Genomic DNA, 19,465 nt, shown 5'->3' on the forward strand with positions numbered 1-19,465 from the left:
TGGGCTATTCAGGTCAGGGCTTTCCAACATTAAGAACTGTTAATTTTCGAATTACTTTATTTTAGGTCAAAATTGCTAGCTACCTCCAAGTGCTATGTTTGGCCGAGAACTTACAAACAGATGTCGACGACTTTGCCGCTTTGCTAACTACGAATCATTGTGACGTCAGACAAAGTATTCTCCACTTGCAGTTCTGGGTTAGGAGCGGAGGTGGCTATCTGAAAGGGAAAAATACGGGGCTTCATGGTAAGTATGACTTACTAACAGAGAAGAAACTTAAAACCATGCACATATTACTCCGACAATGTCTTCAGGTTTTGAATAGTATATTTAGGCAGTTCTAGTTCGCAGTATTATTGCTGTTTGGGGCACTTTTGGAAATTGAAGATTTTGATTTGTTGATGGGTAGATTAGAGGGTGGATGTGTAGCGAACTGGAAATCAGATGAAATTTGCAGGGACATGGGCGATAATGAGGTTAGGCGGAAAGTATACGTAATGTAATGTAATGGAGATGTAAAAACCGACGATATGCAATTTGTATTTTTTTAATTTGATGGGAGAAAGAAACGGTGTGGAATGTTTGGGGCCCCACTTTTCGAGTGGAGCCCTTTAAGCTACCCACAACAAGGATAAAATACACCAAATTCATTCTTTTTTTTTTAAAAAAGGAACATATTTATGCTTACAGGGAGAGGAGGTCAGTTGAGCTTCACTAGGAACAGGCATGGGGTAAAGTTTTCTGTCTGCCCCACTCCTCCTTTGCCTTCGTCTTTAACACCAGGTGGCCGGTCATATACGACCGCTCTGTTAGAGGGAGGAGTCAGACTTGTTGGGCCGTGGTCGAGATGGCAGAACGAAGTTGCAAAAAGGACAACTGAGAGTTGCAGAAGCAAACAGTGATCTCAGGGAAAACTGTATTTAACACAGTTGTATTAAATAACGTTGCTTTAAATTAAATGGTTGAGATTCCTGCGTAGCTATATGCTTCATCGTTCATAGGTGTTTTGCTTAAAACTTTCTTTTGTTTCGGAGGAGACAATAAGGCACATGGCACGGAACAGATTGCTTGCGCTGATGGTCTTGCTGGCTCTGAGATGGCTGAACTGCGTGTCTTAAAAATGCCGAAATGCGACACTGGCTGCATTGAAACTTTGCTTGGCCTGAAGAACATTTTTCTGCCTTCAGAAGACTTGCTCTCATTTCTGAAGGTATGCATTTAGCGGCACCTGTTAGTTATCCAAACGTCGGATGGTTCTGATTTACTGTGGCTTTCCAGATTTCAGGAAATGAACCGAAACGTTTATCAAAATGGTCTGCCCCTGTTCAAACAGCATAGTTCGTTCAGTACCTTCAACTCAACAGGCATCTTCCTAAGAGAATGGTCATTACTACTAATAGGGCAATCACATAAGTTCAAAAAGTCTTATAGCATCTTGAAGATGCTTTGAAGGCATGAATGACTGCGAACTTGGATTAACAACTGGTTTCGTTCTCAGGTGAACAGGCTCTTGATTTTTAGATTTCAGAGAGCCAGCGTGGTGGTGGTTAAGAACAGGTGGACTCTAATCTGGACCACGTTTGATTTCCCATTCCTCCACATGAGCAGTAGACTCTTACCTGGTGAACGGGATTTGTTTCTCTGCTTCTACACATGAAGCCTGCTGGTTGACCTTGGGCTAGTTATCGGAATTCTCAGCCCCACCTACCTCACAAGGTCTCTGTTGTGGGGAGAAGAAGGGGAAAGGAGTTTGTAAGCTGCCTTGAGACTCCTTACAGGAGAGAAAGGCAAGGTATAAATCCAAACTCACCTCCTAGCATCTTGCAAGTGGAATGAATGGGGAAGAACAAGTATCACGGTGCTTGGAAAATACTTTAAAAAAACCAAAACTGAACAGATTAACTATTCACGAATTTTTAAGAGCCTTGAGTTACCCACTTGAGCTAAAACTACACAAAATACACATACATGTTAACTGGTGTAACTGTTGGGTTCATTTTAAGATTTACCCTTTTTTGGCATGTTTTGAAAGTTTTTAGCATTGGATAGATCCATTTAAAAAAATTGTAAAAATCATTACTGATGTCCATTTTTTACAGCATGATATCACATCCAAAGAAGAATGGAGTAAGCTGGTACATCTCCTCACAGAATTCCAGATGAAGAATATAGACTTTATTTATAGCAATCTTGAGCTAATTTTACCATTACCAGTCGCTGTGCTTTCAGAACCAGCTCAGATGGCAAATCCGCCACTTAAAACAAGCATGGAAAATAGAAAACACACACCTCTTGATGGTGAATGCACAGAGGAAGTTAACCCTATGAAAAAGTCCAAACGGACCAAGCTCCAGAGAAAGATGGTTTTGCTGGATGACAGCGACTTATTTGAGAGTGAGCTGAACTATTCTGGATTCGTCACTCTGCCGTCTGATGTACCCGGCTTGCGCACGGAAGGAGAAAAGGGCGGATTGGAACCTGCGACTGAAAGCACAGTAACACCGAGGGGCGGAACGAAGGCAGAATCTAAAGGCTCGGCTCACGCATCCCAGTGCCTAAATTCATTGGCAGAATTTGTGGAAAATATGTCCCTCTTAGATTACTGCTTAAATAATAAGGCTCAGAAACTAAAGCAATCTTGTGAATTTGAGGAATTTGTTTGGACAAAAGGCAAGATCAAAAACGGTCTGTCTGATGAGTTTAGCGAGGAGCACCCGGATTGGTGGAGTTCCAAAAGCTGCAGTGACCTGAAAGCAACGACGGAAGCACTGGCCTTTCAGAAATGCTTTAAGGGTGTTTCAAAAGCCCTGCGAGGCTGTTTGGATGGTGGAAAGGATGGACTCAAAGAACTTACACTTCACATTTCAAAAGAGCAGGCCGCTTTACACTTTGGGCAGTTGGGCACTAATTCCAGGTAAGTTCAAAGTACTTCCGCCACAGGTCGAACATGGAAGAAAGGATGTCTTTTTTTTAGTGTGCGAGGGTCAGTAACCAGAGGTGGGATCCAACCAGTTCTCACCACTTCTCTAGAAGTGGTTACTAATTTTTTCTGAGTGCCGAGAAGGGGTTACTAAAGCAGCCTCCCTGCCCAATAGGGACTGGAGGTGCGTGTGTGCAGCGGTGCCACTGTTTGAATCCCACCACCATCGGAACCTGTCATTAAAATTTTTGGATCCCACCACTGGAACCCCTGCCCTTGACTTAACCCTAACCCGAGCTTATTATTTTTATTTAATTTTTTCAGTCATAAATTGTTCCCTAAATTGTAACAAAAACCCGAAACCGACAACTGACCATAGCCCTATTCTCCAACTGCGCCCTAGAACTCAACGTAACACTAAGGCAAGCCTGAGCCCCTGCCCTTAACTTAACCGTAACCCTAGCTAATTTTTATTTAATTTTTTCAGTCATAAATTGTTCCCTAAATTGTAAGAAAAACCCGAAACCTAAAACTGACCATAGCCCTATTCTCAGAATGTGCTCTAGAACTCAACGTAACACTAAGGCAAGCCTGAACCCCTCAGAGGTGGGATCCAACCAGTTCTCACTTCTCTAGAAGTGGTTACTAATTTTTTCTGAGTGCCGAGAAGGGGGTCACTAAAGCAACCTCCCTGCCCAATAGGGACTGGAGGCGCGTGTGTGCGGCGGCGCCACTGTTTGAATCCCACCACCATCCCACCACTGTTATTAAAATTTTTGGATCCCACCACTGTCAGTAACGTCAATAGTGTGAAGAGACGCGGGTTGTTTTGCATTTTTGCCACATTTAAAGTTTGTTTTATGTGCTTAGCTCAGGCTACATTTTCTCGAAAGGTTTGTGTCAATAGATAGCATTTCAAATTGGCTGTAGGTTTACAAATGACAACACGCTTTAAATATGAAGATATTTACTTATTAACTACCAGTCAAGCCAAGAAGAGCAAAGAGTCAGTACCAACTGTTTTTTTTCCAGCCATCTGATTAAAGATTTCCATAATTATTCTGTCAGCTCCCTTTGAAACAGCAGTTGGTTTGATCTGCTGTTATTATTTTACCATATCCTTGGTACCTTTTATGGACCATTTCAATATAATTAAATAATAATACTTTGGTTTGTGTGTGTGGGGGGGGAAGTTTCTTTATCTATGACATTAAAGTCTTAATTAAAAAACATTTCTGCTTTCAATAGAACATTGAAGCCCAGTTTACTTATCAACTATTATTTTCCAGGTTTTTTTCCTCTTTTACATGACAACATATGCATGAACCCTATATTTGAAGATTTACAAAAGCAACATAGATTTGTATATTTTTGGCAAATTACTGTGGCGTAAGGTACCACTGGAATACCATCCCTCCGAGGATAGGGCAGTATATAAGATTAAACAATAAATAAATAAAAATAAATTATATTTTCTTTAAATATAAGAAAAGAAAATCCATGTGAAAATACACATTTCCAAGCTTCTTCAGAGATCTCACCTCCAAGATCCATAGTAGTCCACTTAAGCTGAAATTTGATCTGCTATTAGTGTCAAGTCTAAGTCGTATATAATACCTTGGATAACATGGCATTTCCCCACTGCTTCTGCTATAAGAGAACTTGATAGGCTTCAAGACCCCTTACAAGGTGGGAGTTATCTGGACTTGACATATTTGTGGGGTTAACAACAATGTAATTTCACTTAACCTAGTCTCCAATGTGTCATGGTAAGATAACAGTCTTTGAATGCAGCTGAAATTTCTTGCCCAAAAGTATCCCTACATGTTTATGAGTAAGGAGTCCCACTGAATTTGAGCAATAGATTATTCATAGAGGGAAATATATAATATTTTCCCCATAGAATCCTATTTATTATATAGATATTGTGACTGGAAATCTTTTTTCCTCTGATATTTTTCAAACCACAGGAATTTCTTTAGTGGCATGTTAACATGAGCTTTTCTATTGCAATGTCAGAAAAACCTGTACTGATGTTTCTAAAAGTTGCCAGACTTATGATGTTACCATGTGAATTATATACTTTGTTCATGAGATCCACAGATCTCTTGGATGCACCATCTATTGGGTTAACATCCAGTTAAAGCAACTAGAATAAAAAACAAGATTGAGCATGCACAAAGTTGACCACACTTTAAACCTTGGAATAGTATATTTGGGATGTACGTACCATTAGCAGTGGCATATAAAGTTTCAGAAATCTGACATAATGCTGGCTTGGATCTGGAACAGTTTCTGTGAGTGCAAGGATTTGTCCTATGAAGCACAACTTTCTCAGCTCCTACTATAGGCCAAAATGCCCCCCACAAGGTAGCTCCTGCGGAACAGCAGATTCTGCTCCCCCCTACCCCTACCCCTACCGCTCTCTCCCCTCCCCTCCCTTGCATGCCACCCCTCACTCCCTCCCCTCTCCCTCCCTCCACTAGTGTGGGTGGGTCATGTCCAGATGCCAGGCCCCCTCCCTCCTTTACATGGCACTCTTCCCTCCCCCCCTCTCCCTCCCCCCTCCCTTGCATGCCACCCCTCCTTCCGCTCCCCCTCCCTATGCTAGGTTGGGTGGGCCATGTCCAGATGCCGGGCCCCCTCCCTCTCCTCCCTTGCATGCCACCCCTCACTCACTCACTCCCCTTCCCTTGCATGCCAACCCTCCTTCCCCTCCCCCTCCCTTCGCTAGGGTGGGTGGGCCATGTCCAGATGCCAGGCCTCTCCCCCTCCCTCTCCTCCCTTGCACCTGTATACTGGAGGGCACTTCTCATCCATTATGAGCTCCTGCTCCCCATGAAGACCCCCCCATAGCATTTTAGTGGACATTTGGAGCTAAAGCAGAGAAACATGGGACCCAAGTTGTCGACTGTACACTGGATGGGCACACACAACGTCAAAACGTCTGGGCCATCCTTCTGATTAATCTCGAGGTGGGCTAAGACAAAATGTGTTTTTTCTTCCACAGCATTCACCAAAAAGCTCAGAAAAGGCAGGAAATAATCAAAGCTGCCTTTTGCAGTAGAGCTCCTTTCAGCCTGAGCCACAGACAAGCCAGCATAGTGGAATACCTCCCTGCTCTTCGCAACATTTGTAAGGCGGAAAAGCAGAAAGAAAAAGGAAAAACAAAAAGAAGGTAAGCGTTGCTAAAACAGCGTGGGTCAGAGAGGCACAAAATGCATTTAAAAGCATGGATGGGAAACAAGAGAGGAGGAGGAGGAGGAGAAGAAGGAATTGATTACATATCACGTTGTGGACCTGGACATTATTTTTCACTATTTCAAAACAGATGTAGTTGAATTAGGGTTCTTAGATTTTGTAGGGTGACAAAGTAGTGTGTGTTAGTGAAACGAGAACTTGAGTTAGACTAATATGTATTTGCTTGTCCGGGCTCGGCTGCAGCGCCCGGACTTACCCCACTGAGTCCCGCACCAGCTGGCACTGCGGGAGATGGGAAGGCTGCAGAGGAGCCTCTTGCAGGGCAGGGGAAGGCCTTAGAGGCCTCAGAAGCCTTGTTCAAAGGGGGAAGGCAGGGAAGAGAGGAGGCTTAGGCCCAGCAAGCCCACAGCTGAGGCAGCTGTAGAAGGTGGGCTGTAGAAGCAGCTGGGACGAGGAAGAGGAATGAGAGGGCAGACGGTATATAAGGAAGTGGGAAAGGGCGAGTCTGGAGCTTCCGCAGCAGCAGGAAATGTGAGTGGTGGTGTGAAGAGACAAGGGAAAGGGACAGCTCAGTGGTGGGAAGGAGGGAAGAGGACCCTGAAGCCAAGACCCCCTTTGAGAACCTAGACCCTGGTTCAAGCTGGTCCCCACCCTGTGCAGTAACAGGGTGGGAGTCGTTCACACAAGCTGTAAACACCTCTCCCTGTGAGGCCACAGGGGAGAGACAAGGCCCTGGAAACTCCTCTCCCTGTGAAGCAACAAGGGAGAGAGAGAGGGAGGGTGTGAACTCTCAAGCCAGACAGGGGAAGGGAGGCAAGGAGACCTACTAGGAGGAGGGTGGCGTGGGCGAGGGCTGCCCGTACACCCAGTGCTTTGTGGGCGCGGTGGTTTCTTGGCCCTTGGGCCAATTGGGAAAGTCATCGTCTGGGGAGACCAACCCCCAGGTTAGGGAGGAGGGAAGGACACACCGCCCAAAGGGCCCGGGCGAGGGGGGCGGGGCGCCACATCGCTAAATTGAGTCTGGTAGTGTAGTGTAGGTAGGATTGTTGTTGTTGCTTAGGCTATTCTACATAGGTTGCTTTGGACTATGACATTTTTGGGATGTCACCATCTATTTTTCAATCTTATGCTATGTCAGGTTAAATTGTTATGTTAATTGTTATGAAGTGAAGTTTATTGTAGGCTGGGTTGTTGTGGAATTGTAGTGGGGATATTGTTATGTTGCTTTTGTTATTGCACTATTGTTATTTCATTTGATATACTATGTTACTGTTATGTAATTATATTGTGGTTATGTAATGTTATATTAATGTCATGAAATGCTATATTAATGTTGGGGATGTTACCATAACTTGCTCTGAGCTGTTAACCTGATAATATTATTTTGATCTTGAATTGCTGATTTGTGGATCCACTGAAATTGATATTGTCTTTAAATGTAGCTTTATGGTTTTGTATTATCATGTTATTGTTCCCGTTATGTTGTACACTGCCCTGAGCCCTCCAGGGGAGGGCGGTATATAAATTAAATATCCTATCCTATCCTAAATTCCTGACAAAACAGCATTTTATCCTTTAAAAATGTCTAAATCTTCTTTTCTTTTTCCTTTTTTTGTCAAACAGATTTCTCCATTACCTTGAAGGAATTCACTGTGATTTTCCAAGAGAGGTCTTGAATAGTCTGGCAGCTGATTTTCCTTAAAGTGCCTACTAGTGCCTTTGTACATATAAAATCATTTTAAATGTATATTAAAAGTGCTGTTTATATTTTGATTCTATTTAAAAACACAAGCCTGTAAATACAAACCTGAGTGGTGCTGAACTTTTTGTACTGTACTGAAACCTACACAAGCAGTGTTCAAATACAACTTAAGTGGGATACTGGATAAACTTTATCCTTTCCGTATGTGGTTTCTATTTTTACGGAGCTATTTCTATTGCCAGTTTCACATATAGTCACTCTTCCAATGTCCACATACATGTTCTATTTCTTATGAAAATGTTAGTCGAATGATAACTGAAATCTCTTGCAATAAAACTGCCAAACTTCTTAATTTGGTTCATTGGTGTGTGTGTGTGTGTGTGTGTAACAGACAGATTTATATCTGACATGGTGAGATATCTTCTTGTAAAATATCAATTGTGTGTAAGACATGTTTTATATCAACTTGGGCTTGTAGTAGTATTTATCTCTTATTCTGAATATTTTACATTGTATTTTATATTTTACCAGTCTCAGTGGAATTTCTTTTTATACCTGCAATGAAGTAATAAATACCTAGATGAGGCTTTGGCGTAGAGTATCATTAGCTATTAAAATGTTAAATTGAAGGTATAAAGTCATCTGTCTAAATGTGGAAGCACTTAAGTTTTTTCCTCAACCAAACTAGAAATACATTTTCCAAGAGGGGAAGTTATTGCTGGCATTGGGTATTGTGCATACTTTTCCTGGCTGAAATATCCAGTAGTTCCCTCTTTGAAACATGAATATTAAGGGAATCATTCTTTTGAAGCAGCAGCATGCTCATGTATAAGATGTTTTACAGGATAACGGTTTTGTACAGACTTATGTAACGGTTTTGTACAGACTTACAGGATAACGGTTTTGTACAAAAGGTGTGCTGAAGGATGACTGGGAGATTGAAGAAGCTGAATGAATTCTTTGCATCTGTCTTCACCCAAGAGGAGGTGAGGAACATTCCTGCACCTGAACCAAGCTTCTTAGGAGGCGAATCCGAGGAACTAGCGAAGATAGTGGTAGACAAGGAAGAAGTTCTGGCAGCCATTGATAAACTAAATGCTACCAAATCCCCTGGCCCAGATTGCATTCACCCAAGAGTTCTTAAAGAACTCAAGCATGAAATTGTTGATCTTCTCACTTTAATATGCAACTTATCCCTGAAATCAGCCTCCATCCCTGAAGACTGGAAGATGGCCAATGTCACACCAATCTTTAAGAAAGGGTCTAGGGGGGACCCAGGAAATTACAGGCCAGTCAGTTTGACATCTGTTCCTGGTAAATTAGTAGAATCTATCATTAAAGATAAAATTATAAAACATGTAGAAAAGCAAGACCTGCTGAGGAATAGTCAGCATGGCTTTTGTAGAGGCAAGTCCTGTCTTACAAACTTACTGGAGTTCTTTGAGGGTGTAAACAGGCATGTGGATAAGGGGGAACCAGTGGACATTGTCTACTTGGATTTCCAAAAGGCTTTTGACAAAGTTCCTCACCAGAGACTATGGAGAAAACTCAGCAATCAAGGAATAAGAGGGAAAGTCCTATGGATTAAAAATTGGTTAAGGAACAGGAAACAAAGGGTAGGCATAAATGGGAAGTTCTCACAATGGAGAGATGTAGGAAGTGGTGTCCCCCAGGAAATGCTGTGTTTCCCTGCGAACCATGCATCCAAAAATCCCACCACCTGAGAATCCCCCACACACACTGAGGCCCCTTCCGCATATGCAGAATAATGCACTTTCAAGGCAATTTGCAGGTGTGCGGAATAGCAAAATCCAACTGCAAACAACTGAAAGTGGACTGAAAGTGCATTATTCTGCATGTGCAGAAGAGGCCTTCCTGGCACAAAATAGCAGCCACCTAGAAAAGCCTGGCACAAAATGGCAGCCACCTGGAGAATCCATCATAATGGTAGGTGGAAGGAGGGGAAATAGAATGCTTCATGCTTGCTGTACTTCGCACACACAAGCAGGAAGTGTCTGAAACCTGGATTAAAGGGGAAAAGTCACAAATTTAGCAACTTCCATTTAACCAGGGTTATGCCAAACGTAATGGTTTAGAAGCATTTGCGGGGTGAGTTCTGTGGGAACTTCACCCCCATAATGCTTTTTTCACACCCCTGAACCCATTATATTTTACCTGTGCAGAATCACCCAGTGTGGTTTGAGAAAGAAGTTTGCTGTGTACATACATAGTATTAATGAATATCAATGCCCATTCTGGATAGAACAAGGCACCATAAGATTGTAGGCACTTTTTTCATGTGGAACTTCTGCTAGCCCTGTGGGGTGGAGTTATGAGTATTCAAATTGCATCTCACCTGTAAAGCTCATTCGTAGCCTAGCCTACTTTGCAAGGTTGTTGAGAGGATAGGTTGGATAAGTCGACGGCAATGTAGGGATAAAAATGAAACCCAACGAATACTGCCAACAAATTTGACACACATTTCTATACATTTTATATAATTCAGCAGCAATGTTAGCATCTTAAATATGATCTAAGTTTTTTTTTTACTTGACATGCTTCACATACCACTACTAAATAAAGTGACATACAACTGTCATACTACCTGCAATGGCAAACTTTTCATAGAACTGTATAAACTGTATCACTGCAGTATGACCATATTTTTATTTTATCCTTGTAAACCTTTATATGAGTTCTTTATAGCTTTGTTTTCTAGTATGGTCACTGGTGGAGGTGTATGCTCATTGGGTTATAGATAGAATAGACTCATACAGTATAAAAACCAAGAAATTATCAGGTGTATTAACAAATTCTGCAGGTGCCATAAACCAGACCTGGCTGTAACGGAAATTCGTCAATGAAATCTAGAAAGATTCAAGTGTCGTGCTGTGCTAAAAGCTCAAAAAAAGCTACTGCTTGTAGCAAGGAATCACATAGTTCCTCATCTCGCCTTGACTTGTTTGTGGACAACAGGTTTTGGTAACTGACCACTCTATCTCTCGGAAAATTCACCCGAGGATTAGCTAGTGTCACAGATTCTAAGAGAAGCTGTTTTACAAGATCGATTCCACTAGTCCGGGAGTCCCCCACTATCAATCCAAAGTGTTTTCCTACAAAAATTCGGGCCATACTTAGCACTTTGTGCTGGCCTTCCTGGGCAAATGTTTTCTGTAACAATGCATAAAGCATAGCTTCCACTGTACGAAGATGTAACGTCACCGGAAATAGATTTGTATTCAAAGCAGAAAGTCCATTCTTTTCCAAAACATAAAAATCTGCTTCGGGCAGTTGAGACACCACGGAAGAAATCTGAAAAACATAATGCATTAAAAAAATCAGAATGAATATATATATTTCTGAATCACGTTTCATTCAGCAAAAGTCGTTACCTGCAGCAAATGCATCTTAGAGTAGAGTTGGAGGAAACTTGATGGCATCTACACACAAGATTTTGATGTTTTTGGAAGTGTCAGAGAACCCTTCAAGGGTAGCAAGTTGTCAATCTAATTTTGCTGCACACATAGAAAGGGGAGGAAATTTGAGTTTTCTGGTTCAGGCATCAAGTTAACCCACCAGAAATCTTCAACTGTGCCTAATAGCCTATTTCATGATATCCCAAGGGATACAATAAAAGTATACACACTGGGGAAACTCTGTGGTAAGAGATCTTTCTAGAAAAATGCACAAAAACCAGACCTGATTTGGCTTCTCAATGCCAATAAGTGATGTTTTAGCTTTTGCATGTGGGGTCTCTCCAGTATGAAAAAACTAAAAACCATATGTGATAACCACACTCTTTTTTCTTTGTGAATCAATATATATGCAAGCTACTGTTGACATCTCCCTTTCCAAGTGATATATTGTAGCCACCAGGAATTTAATAACAAACTCCCTTTATAAAAAATGTATCCTGAAGTATTGTGTCTGAGCTCCAAAGCAGTTTCGAAGGTCGTGGACCTGAGGAAGAAACCGTCCTAAATTACTGGTGCAGGATTCCAGGTTAACCTGAACAAATTAAATTGTTATTGATATATTTTCTTTAGCTTAATTATTACAAGTAGTCATTTGTGTCTGCACTGAGTAAAACAATTTGAGGAAAGAACTTCTGGTTTAGGTGATTTTCACTTCACATAAATCTACTCTCTCACTCCTTTATATCTTTGTGACCATATTAGGATTTGACTCCATTTCTGTTCCCCCACTGTCTTCTTTGTGTATTCAACCTACTTCCTTGGGCAGTTTTGTCCTTATATAACCCTAGAATGGATTTTAGCCAGACATATGCTTTCCAGGCTCTTATCATCATGCTCTTCTCTGGTGGATTCCACGCAGGGCAAATATAAGGGTGTTCTCCCCCTGATGGTCCAGGATAATTTTCTGTCCAGCTGGCAAAAGTCAGTTCAAACTTCCATACAGCAGATGGGATTCTCAGTAGAAACTCTCATAGCCATAGGAGCTGAAGGGGCCCGTATACTAGTCAAACAAAAAGTAGCTGACATAGGGAGACAAACAAACTTACAGAAGTGCCCTAAATTCCTTGAACTGGAACATTTGAGATGGCAAGTTAGTACAGCACCATATCTGTTCTTTTTAGAAAACTGCAACACGAGAAGAGCTTTTACATTGGCCAGATGCAACTCTCTTCCCTCCTTACTGCTAGAGGGAAAATATAAGAAAGTTCCTTAAGAAAAAAGGCTTTGCCCCTGCCCCCCTAGGTGAATTTGACACCATTGATCATATGTTTTTTAGATGCCCCACGTACAAACAGCCCCGAAAGGAAATTCTTAGTCCTGCCCTGTCTGGCTTAACCAGCCTAAATCACAAAGATTAACTGGACTATACGTTGTCGGGCACAAACCAGAAAATCACACGGGAAACGGCCTGTTTCTGCGCACTCATCTGTAAATATAAAAAGAGATATCCTGTGGCCGAATTGTCAAGGGAAGGGAAGATTAGATGAGCTCAATTTTTAGATGACATGGCCGGAAGTCCAGCCTTTTAGTCAGTCCTTATAGGCTTCCTTTTTAGCAATATTGTATAAGCCTTTTATACTTAAATTTTTATCTCTGCTCCAATCATTCTATTTTTACTTACTGTATCGCAATTTAGGCGTAACGGGATTTCAAACGTAAGTCACTGGAAAAAAATTTATATAAATTATTTAATTCTCGCAAACATCCTCTCTGTCTGCAATATAGACTCTGTACTATCTCTGACCTGTGTTTTATTGTTGCTGAATTGTGTATTTTTGTCTTGTTGTTCTGGTCGTTGACCATAAATAAATGATTTGGATTTGGATTCGAATATAAGGGAGTAGAGTGCAATACAAACCGTTTGGGAGGAGATTTTGCACCAGTCCTGTCCCTTTTCTATTTCCCTCAACCTGGGATTTTTGAAAATCACTAAACCAGCAATTAGTTTGCAAAATCTCAGGCTGGAGCTGCCCCTGTGCAAACAACCTGGCAGGAGGCTCTTTCTTTCTCTCCCTTCCACCACGCCATCCACGGTCAGGGAGAATCCGCCTGCCGCAGCAATACATTCATTATTGCCCTGCCATTGCAGGGAGGTCCCTTTTTTAAAAAAAAAAAATTGCATGTTGCACGTGCGCAGCTACGCAGATGCAGCCAATCGTATAGTTGGACAATCGACATGGCTACAGGGGTACATTTCTGTATGCCTGAGCAGATATGAATGTGTTGCAGGAAATTTTTTAAAAAGAAGCGCCTCCATGCGAAGGTGTGAAAGCGACACAGATTGTTTCCGTGGACTCCAATGCACGGCACGCATGTGAACGGGAAAATGGAAGATGGGTTCCTTTATAACTACAGCCTGTTATACATTTGCTATGCAGAATCCACCACTGTTCAGTTCCTTCTTGCTGTCTTTTCTCCAACTGATTGACTCTCTCCCTCTTTCTCTAACCCCAAAACCTTCACTGCCTTTCTCAAGTGTCAACCAATCAACTCACTCTCTCATCCCCCTTTCACTCCCCTTCCTTCTACAACTTACCTCGAATTTTAAGTAACACACACATTTTAAACCATTGCACCATCTTTAAAAGCCTAACTGTAGGTGGACTTTGTTTCAACCGAACCCTAAAAGAAACTAACATCCCTTTCATTTTCCTCCAACCTTCATATCAGTTTCAAAGAAAGGACAATCGTGTAAAGTTTACTGGTAGAATCCTATTGTTTTAGATGAAGTTCACAGACCTTGCAGATGATTATGATGAAGAGTTGGATTTATATCTCCCCTTTCTCTCCTGTAAGGAGTATCAAGGGGGCTTACAAACTCTTTTCCCTTCCCCCCTCACAACAAACAACCTGGGGCTGAGAGACCTCAGAAGAACTGTGACTAGCCCAAGGTCACCCAGCTGGCGTGTGTTGGAGTGCGCAGGCTAATCTGAATTCCTCAGATAAGGCTCCACAGCTCAGGTGGCAGACCAGGGAATCAAACCCGGTTCCTCCAGATTAGAGCACACCTGCTCTTAACCACTACGCCACTGCTGCTCCTGATGATGAAGAACCATACTGTAGAGAGAGTGCCTATGTTAGCTTAACCGTAGCCATTTTGTCTGTAGTTTCTAACAGTAACCGTTGATGATGAACTTTAGAGTAGTTCAACTTCACTGCTCCTTTGTTGTGCATCCAAAGATTAAATTCGCCCTGAAAAATAATCACTGCCTATTCCTTTGGGCTTCCCCACTCAGCTTTCCCATCCTGCGGTACTGGAGTAACGCTTTAATTAGAAGGTCTCGGCCCAGCTCGCACGAAGTGCCTTTGCTAACCGAGTTCAACTTCAATAAACTTTCAGCCACAACACCTGATAAGAATGAAGACTTACATCACCTGCTTTAGTTAATTGGCACTGAATTGTGATTGGCCCACTAGGGCCACCTGATATGCAATTCCCCTATATCTGCTTTTTCATAGTGTAACAAAGGCAACTTTTTTTCCTTGCTTCCCCCCTCCCTTTTCACTCCTAATATGCAATGCTACCTCACGCTGGCTAGAGGCTGTCTATTGAAGTATGAGAGCTGCTTCACCTTTTCTTTTACCTGCTAAGCAATGGAGAAATTTTACATTTTGATTTTAGTAGGTTCAGCGATTTTGTCTCTGTTTGCTTTTATTCAATTGATTGTATGCATAGTATGCCATCTGACTATCGTTTGTTGAATGGAGCTGAGTTCAATAAACTTTAAGAACTTGTTTTAAAGAAACAGTCCTTTTTTTTTGTTTGAGCTGTGTGAATGTTCAAAATCCTGACCCACGTTTGAGGAGAGTAGGTCACTCATCCTCTACACATACTCTTCCCGGAATGGATGCTCTTTCCGAACATATGCTGCTTCCCATCAATATGCAGCTTACCTCTTCCAGATAAACCGAAGGCACATAGGTTCCTTTCATAAACATTGTACACTCCTGCTGTTGCCAGTCGTGAATCGTTAAGTGTCTGTTAACATGAGCCCATGCAATTTTGCGTGTGCCGAAAACAACGGATACAATATCATTGGCACTCTGAAAGAGATTATAGGACAAGTTCAGTATGTGTTTAAAAAAATAAGAACTCCATCCTATTTGCTCCCAGTTAAGAAACTTCCCCAGAAATTAAAGGCACAAAACTCAAGTAGACGTAATCTAGATTACAGACTCAGATGTATATTTATACCTGGGACAGGACAGAAGCATATACCTCTTCCCAACTCTTAGCATTTGACCTCTAAAGTGAAGTGGGGTTTACACACTGAGAGGCTATGTAAGAAGAGCTCCACTAGCATGATTGGTCTACTATGAAAAAGGTTGCATCACTTGTACAAGCAAGACCTACTTACACAGACATTTGCAGGCATCTACTCCAGCTCTCTAGATAGAATAGGCCAACACTAGATATGATGCTTCTCATAAAAATATAAATTGGCTGGGATATAAGGGTTTGGATTTATACCCCGCTTTTCCCTCCTATAAGGAGACTCAAGGCGGCTTACAAACTCCCTTCCCTTCCTCTCCCCACAACAGACACCTGCTGAGGTAGATGGGGCTGAGAACGTTCTGAGAGAAATCTGACTAGCCCAAGGTCACCCAGCAGGCTTCATGTGTAGGAGCGGGGAAACAAATCCAGTTCACCAGATAAAAGTAAGTTGCTCGTGTGGAAGAGTGGGGAATCAAACCCAGTTCTTCAGATAAGAACCCACCACTCTTAATCACTACACTACACTGGCTCTCTTCTTCTTCTTTTTTTCAAACAGCAGCCACCCCATGTGTAGCATGCTGCTTTTGAAAACACAGATAGTTTCAAAAACCGTCTTTGATACAGCATTGGAGGTCTAATGATCACATTGTAAAGTACATTGTGTACACCTGTTCTCTTTGAATGCCACTAGTGCATACAATCTTGCTGGATAGATTGATCTAATTAATAATGCATTAAAAGCGATATAAAGGTAAAGTTTCTCCTTCAGTCGTGTTCGACCCTGGGGGACCACTGTGAGCAGGGATTTCATAGGCAAGCATTTTTGTGGGGTAGTTTGCCATTGCTTTCTTCGGCTATTCTTTACCCCCTAGCTATGTGCTAGGTACTCATTTACCAACCAAGGAATGGATGGATGGCTGAGTTGACCATGAGCCAGCTGCCAGGATACCTGACCCACAGGGGGTTCGAACTCCTGACCATGTGAGTGGCTATACAGCGTAATCCTATTTCCATTTCAGCAAGTCTTTTTTGGACACATGTAAAGGACTGCAACTTTAATATCAGCTCCATGAAAATGGCCCTGATCTTAAATAATACCTTCAACTTCTTGCTCTCGATTTCTGGCTTGATACATTTCATTATCAATGATGCATTGTGTGTCTTCCTCTCTTTCCTTTCTTCTTTTGCAAGGGGGTTAAGAATAAAGTCACACACTTTAACAGCTGTTTTATACTGAAACAGAGGTACTTCCAATAAACTCTGTAAATCCTGAAATGGCCCATGCTTCTTTCTGTACTCTAGTATGTTGATGGACTTTCTTCCTCGCATGAGTTTCACAGCCGAAAGTTCTTCCACAGTTGCCAAATTGAGTCGCTGTAGAACTGCAGATTTTTGCTCAGAAGTATACAAATCATCTATGGATGGTTTGGGTTCCCTTAAGTCCTCAGGAACAGATGAAGAATCATCAGAGTCCTGCCGTAAAACAGATGTGGACTTTGGACACCACAGAACATACAATGGTTGCAGTCGAGGTGAGCATAAAGGCAACTGGAGAAACCCTCTCCTACCTGGAAAAAAAATCAGATGTCAGACACATGCAGTTATTCCACTGATGTCAGTAACAGAAACAGTTAAGACAGCCACTGAATCCCACAAAATCGGTTCACATAGCAAATGATCAAAGAACAAGCATAAAAGTTTAGTGTCAGGAATTCTTTTAGGCCACTCTCAGAATCTTTCACAGTGTCTGTTAATTTTTTATTTTGCTACATCCTTTTAAACAGTAATTTAGCATATTAATCCTGTTCCATCACTGTACTATGAAGATAAAAAGCTACACTTACCAACCCTGCTGCTCAAGGTAATAATAGCAATGGCAAGAACATGATTCACGCTGGGATCTGAGAAGGCCTCTTCTGCTATCTGCCCTTTTGTTTGCCTGAAGTAACAATGACTATCCTATAAATACTACCCTATCAAACAATAATCAGCAGCAGGTAATCTCATGATAAGAGATGTGTTTGGAAATTAATGCTAATCTTGACAACAGGGTCCATGAAACAATTTTAAAACATGGGAAAATAATAAATGTGAAATATTATTCTGGCTTTAGTTAGGAAATCAGGTGTATTATACACAGAACAAATGCCTTGGGCCTGCTGTACCCATAGGCCTGTATTGCAGCTGCATGGGAGGGAAATCCTTTGACTGACACAATTACCTTTTCAAAATAACCGGGGTACCAAGAACTGCAATTTTTTTTGCCTTGGAACATCATAGAAGATGTTGAGACATATTCAAAGGTATTTGCTCAGTTCACAAAGAGAGCAGGCCAGCCCTGTTGGTTCAGACCAGGAGTATGTCAAGGAAGCCCGGAGTATGTCAAAAAGTGCATCTAATAATTTCCTGGCAGCTGAAAGTGCTGTTGAAGGTCAGTGATGGAAGGCAATATGCTTTTAAGGGAAGCTTGTCCACCAACATTGACTGATCTTATTACTGGAGAGCTACCAGTAAACTTCTTTGGAACACTCACCTCCCCCAAGTTCCCCAGAAGTATGAAAATCCCTGCCCTAGATAAACTGGGATCTGAACAAGCAACAGAGTCTGTAGCTACCTATACCACCCTGTTTCTTGTTCAGATCCCAGTTCAATCTACAGCAGGGATTTTTTCACACTTCTGGGAATCACATGTAGCTGATGATCTCACTGCCTGACTGTCCATCACCTTGATACTGGGCTGAGACAACACGGATGATGTGCAGCCAACATGTGGAACCCACATCTCCCCTGGCCAAAGAGAGGTGGAGCTTTTCAGCCACCTTCTAAAGCAGAGCACGTGTTCTCATTTGTTATTTGGGTTACTACAAGACATGTTCTTAGTTGCACACAGCACCTTGTCTCTGAATAAGGTCCTCTGTCCATCTAGAAAGAAGAGAAGGAGAAGAAAAAGGAGGAGGCGGAATTTGGATTTATACCCCGCATTTCTCTCCTATAAGGAGAGGCTTACAAAGTCCTTTCCCTTCCTCTCCCCACAATGGACACCTTGAGAGGTAGACGGGGCTGGGGCTCCTTCCGCAAATACAGAATAATGCACTTTAAATGCACTTTGCAGCTGGATTTTACTGTGTGGAATAGCAAAATCTGCTTGCAAACAATTGTGACAGTGGATTGAAAATGCATTATTCTGCATGTGTGGCAGGGGTCTGAGAGAGTCCTCAGAGAACTGTGACAGGCCCAAGGTCACCCCAGCAGGCTTCATGTGTAGGAGCTAGGAAAGACCACCCAAGCCGATAGACCATCCTGAAAGACCTGTAATTTCCAGTCAAACCAGTTTCTCTTAAGTGGGACAGAGTCAATTAGTCCCAAGGTCAGCTTCCCGGGTAATGCCTTCTTTAAAAGACATGCTGAAACCCACATTTCTGCGTTACAGCGTCTGCTGAACACCCGCCCATCTTTAACCCCATCCCCTTTTCTTTCGCCTCTTAACAAGACGGCGCCAACTTCGTGCCATTACTGCACCGCCATAAATGCACGTCTCTCTGCAACTAACGAAAGGGAAGAAGAAACAAAAACCCTTCCCTCGCACCGAAGTTAAAAAAAAAAAACACCAAAACAACACTCCTACCGCTTTGCATTAGACTGACAAGCCCTTTGAAGCTCATCTTCGCCCTTTTGCGGCGCAACACCTTTTGCGGTCCCCCGTGTGTCCTTTGCGCGTCCTCGAAAGGAAGATTCCGGCCCCTGGAGCTTGGAAGAATAGTTCCGCCGTGAATGAACGAGAGGGCCCTCCGGTGGACTTCAGGCAAGGACTTGTCCTGTTTTTAGTTTGGGGGATGGGAACCTGTTAGGTCTTGATTTCGTGAATAAACACCCCAAAGTCAATAATAATTAAAAATAAAGTCATTTAGACTTTCATCTCCATCATATAATAAAAAATATCTCCTTTTCCC

General features: G+C 42.2%; 2 protein-coding genes across 4 annotated transcripts in view; one reads left to right on the plus strand and one right to left on the minus strand.

Annotated features, from left to right (window-relative positions):
* Positions 1-8,175, plus strand: part of ATAD5 (ATPase family AAA domain containing 5) — a 47,618-nt gene extending 39,443 nt beyond the window's left edge. For 2 of the 3 annotated variants that reach the window (XM_048490417.1, XM_048490419.1), the window contains exons 19-23: positions 66-246; positions 1,035-1,210; positions 2,100-2,914; positions 5,931-6,098; positions 7,745-8,175. In XM_048490417.1, the coding sequence (XP_048346374.1) occupies positions 66-246; positions 1,035-1,210; positions 2,100-2,914; positions 5,931-6,098; positions 7,745-7,823 (1,419 nt within the window). In that variant the 3' untranslated portion in view covers positions 7,824-8,175. The remainder of the gene's footprint in view (positions 1-65; positions 247-1,034; positions 1,211-2,099; positions 2,915-5,930; positions 6,099-7,744) is intronic. The other variant, XM_048490418.1, reaches the window with a different exon arrangement.
* A 2,118-nt stretch (positions 8,176-10,293) lies between these two features.
* On the minus strand, positions 10,294-19,259 carry TEFM (transcription elongation factor, mitochondrial). Its single transcript, XM_048491342.1, has 4 exons — positions 19,141-19,259; positions 16,614-17,083; positions 15,194-15,343; positions 10,294-11,135 (listed from the first exon to the last, which is right to left on the minus strand). The coding sequence occupies exons 1-4, from the start codon at positions 19,175-19,177 to the stop codon at positions 10,701-10,703; spliced, it is 1,092 nt and encodes a 363-aa protein (XP_048347299.1). The 5' UTR covers positions 19,178-19,259; the 3' UTR covers positions 10,294-10,700.
* Between the last annotated feature and the right edge of the window lie 206 nt (positions 19,260-19,465).

The sequence above is a fragment of the Sphaerodactylus townsendi genome, linkage group LG03, assembly GCF_021028975.2.
Source record: "Sphaerodactylus townsendi isolate TG3544 linkage group LG03, MPM_Stown_v2.3, whole genome shotgun sequence".
Classification (NCBI taxonomy): Eukaryota; Metazoa; Chordata; class Lepidosauria; order Squamata; family Sphaerodactylidae; genus Sphaerodactylus; species Sphaerodactylus townsendi.

Bases quoted from the DNA above. Each gene is read 5' to 3' on its own strand.
- TEFM (XM_048491342.1), bottom strand. From the start codon at position 19,177: ATGAGCTTCAAAGGGCTTGTCAGTCTAATGCAAAGCG. The intron at 17,084-19,140 runs GTAGGAGTGTTG...TTTTTTTTCCAG, and splicing joins TGTCAGTCTAATGCAAAGCG to GTAGGAGAGGGTTTCTCCAG. The intron at 11,136-15,193 runs GTAAGCTGCATA...TATGTTTTTCAG, and splicing joins CTTCGGTTTATCTGGAAGAG to ATTTCTTCCGTGGTGTCTCA.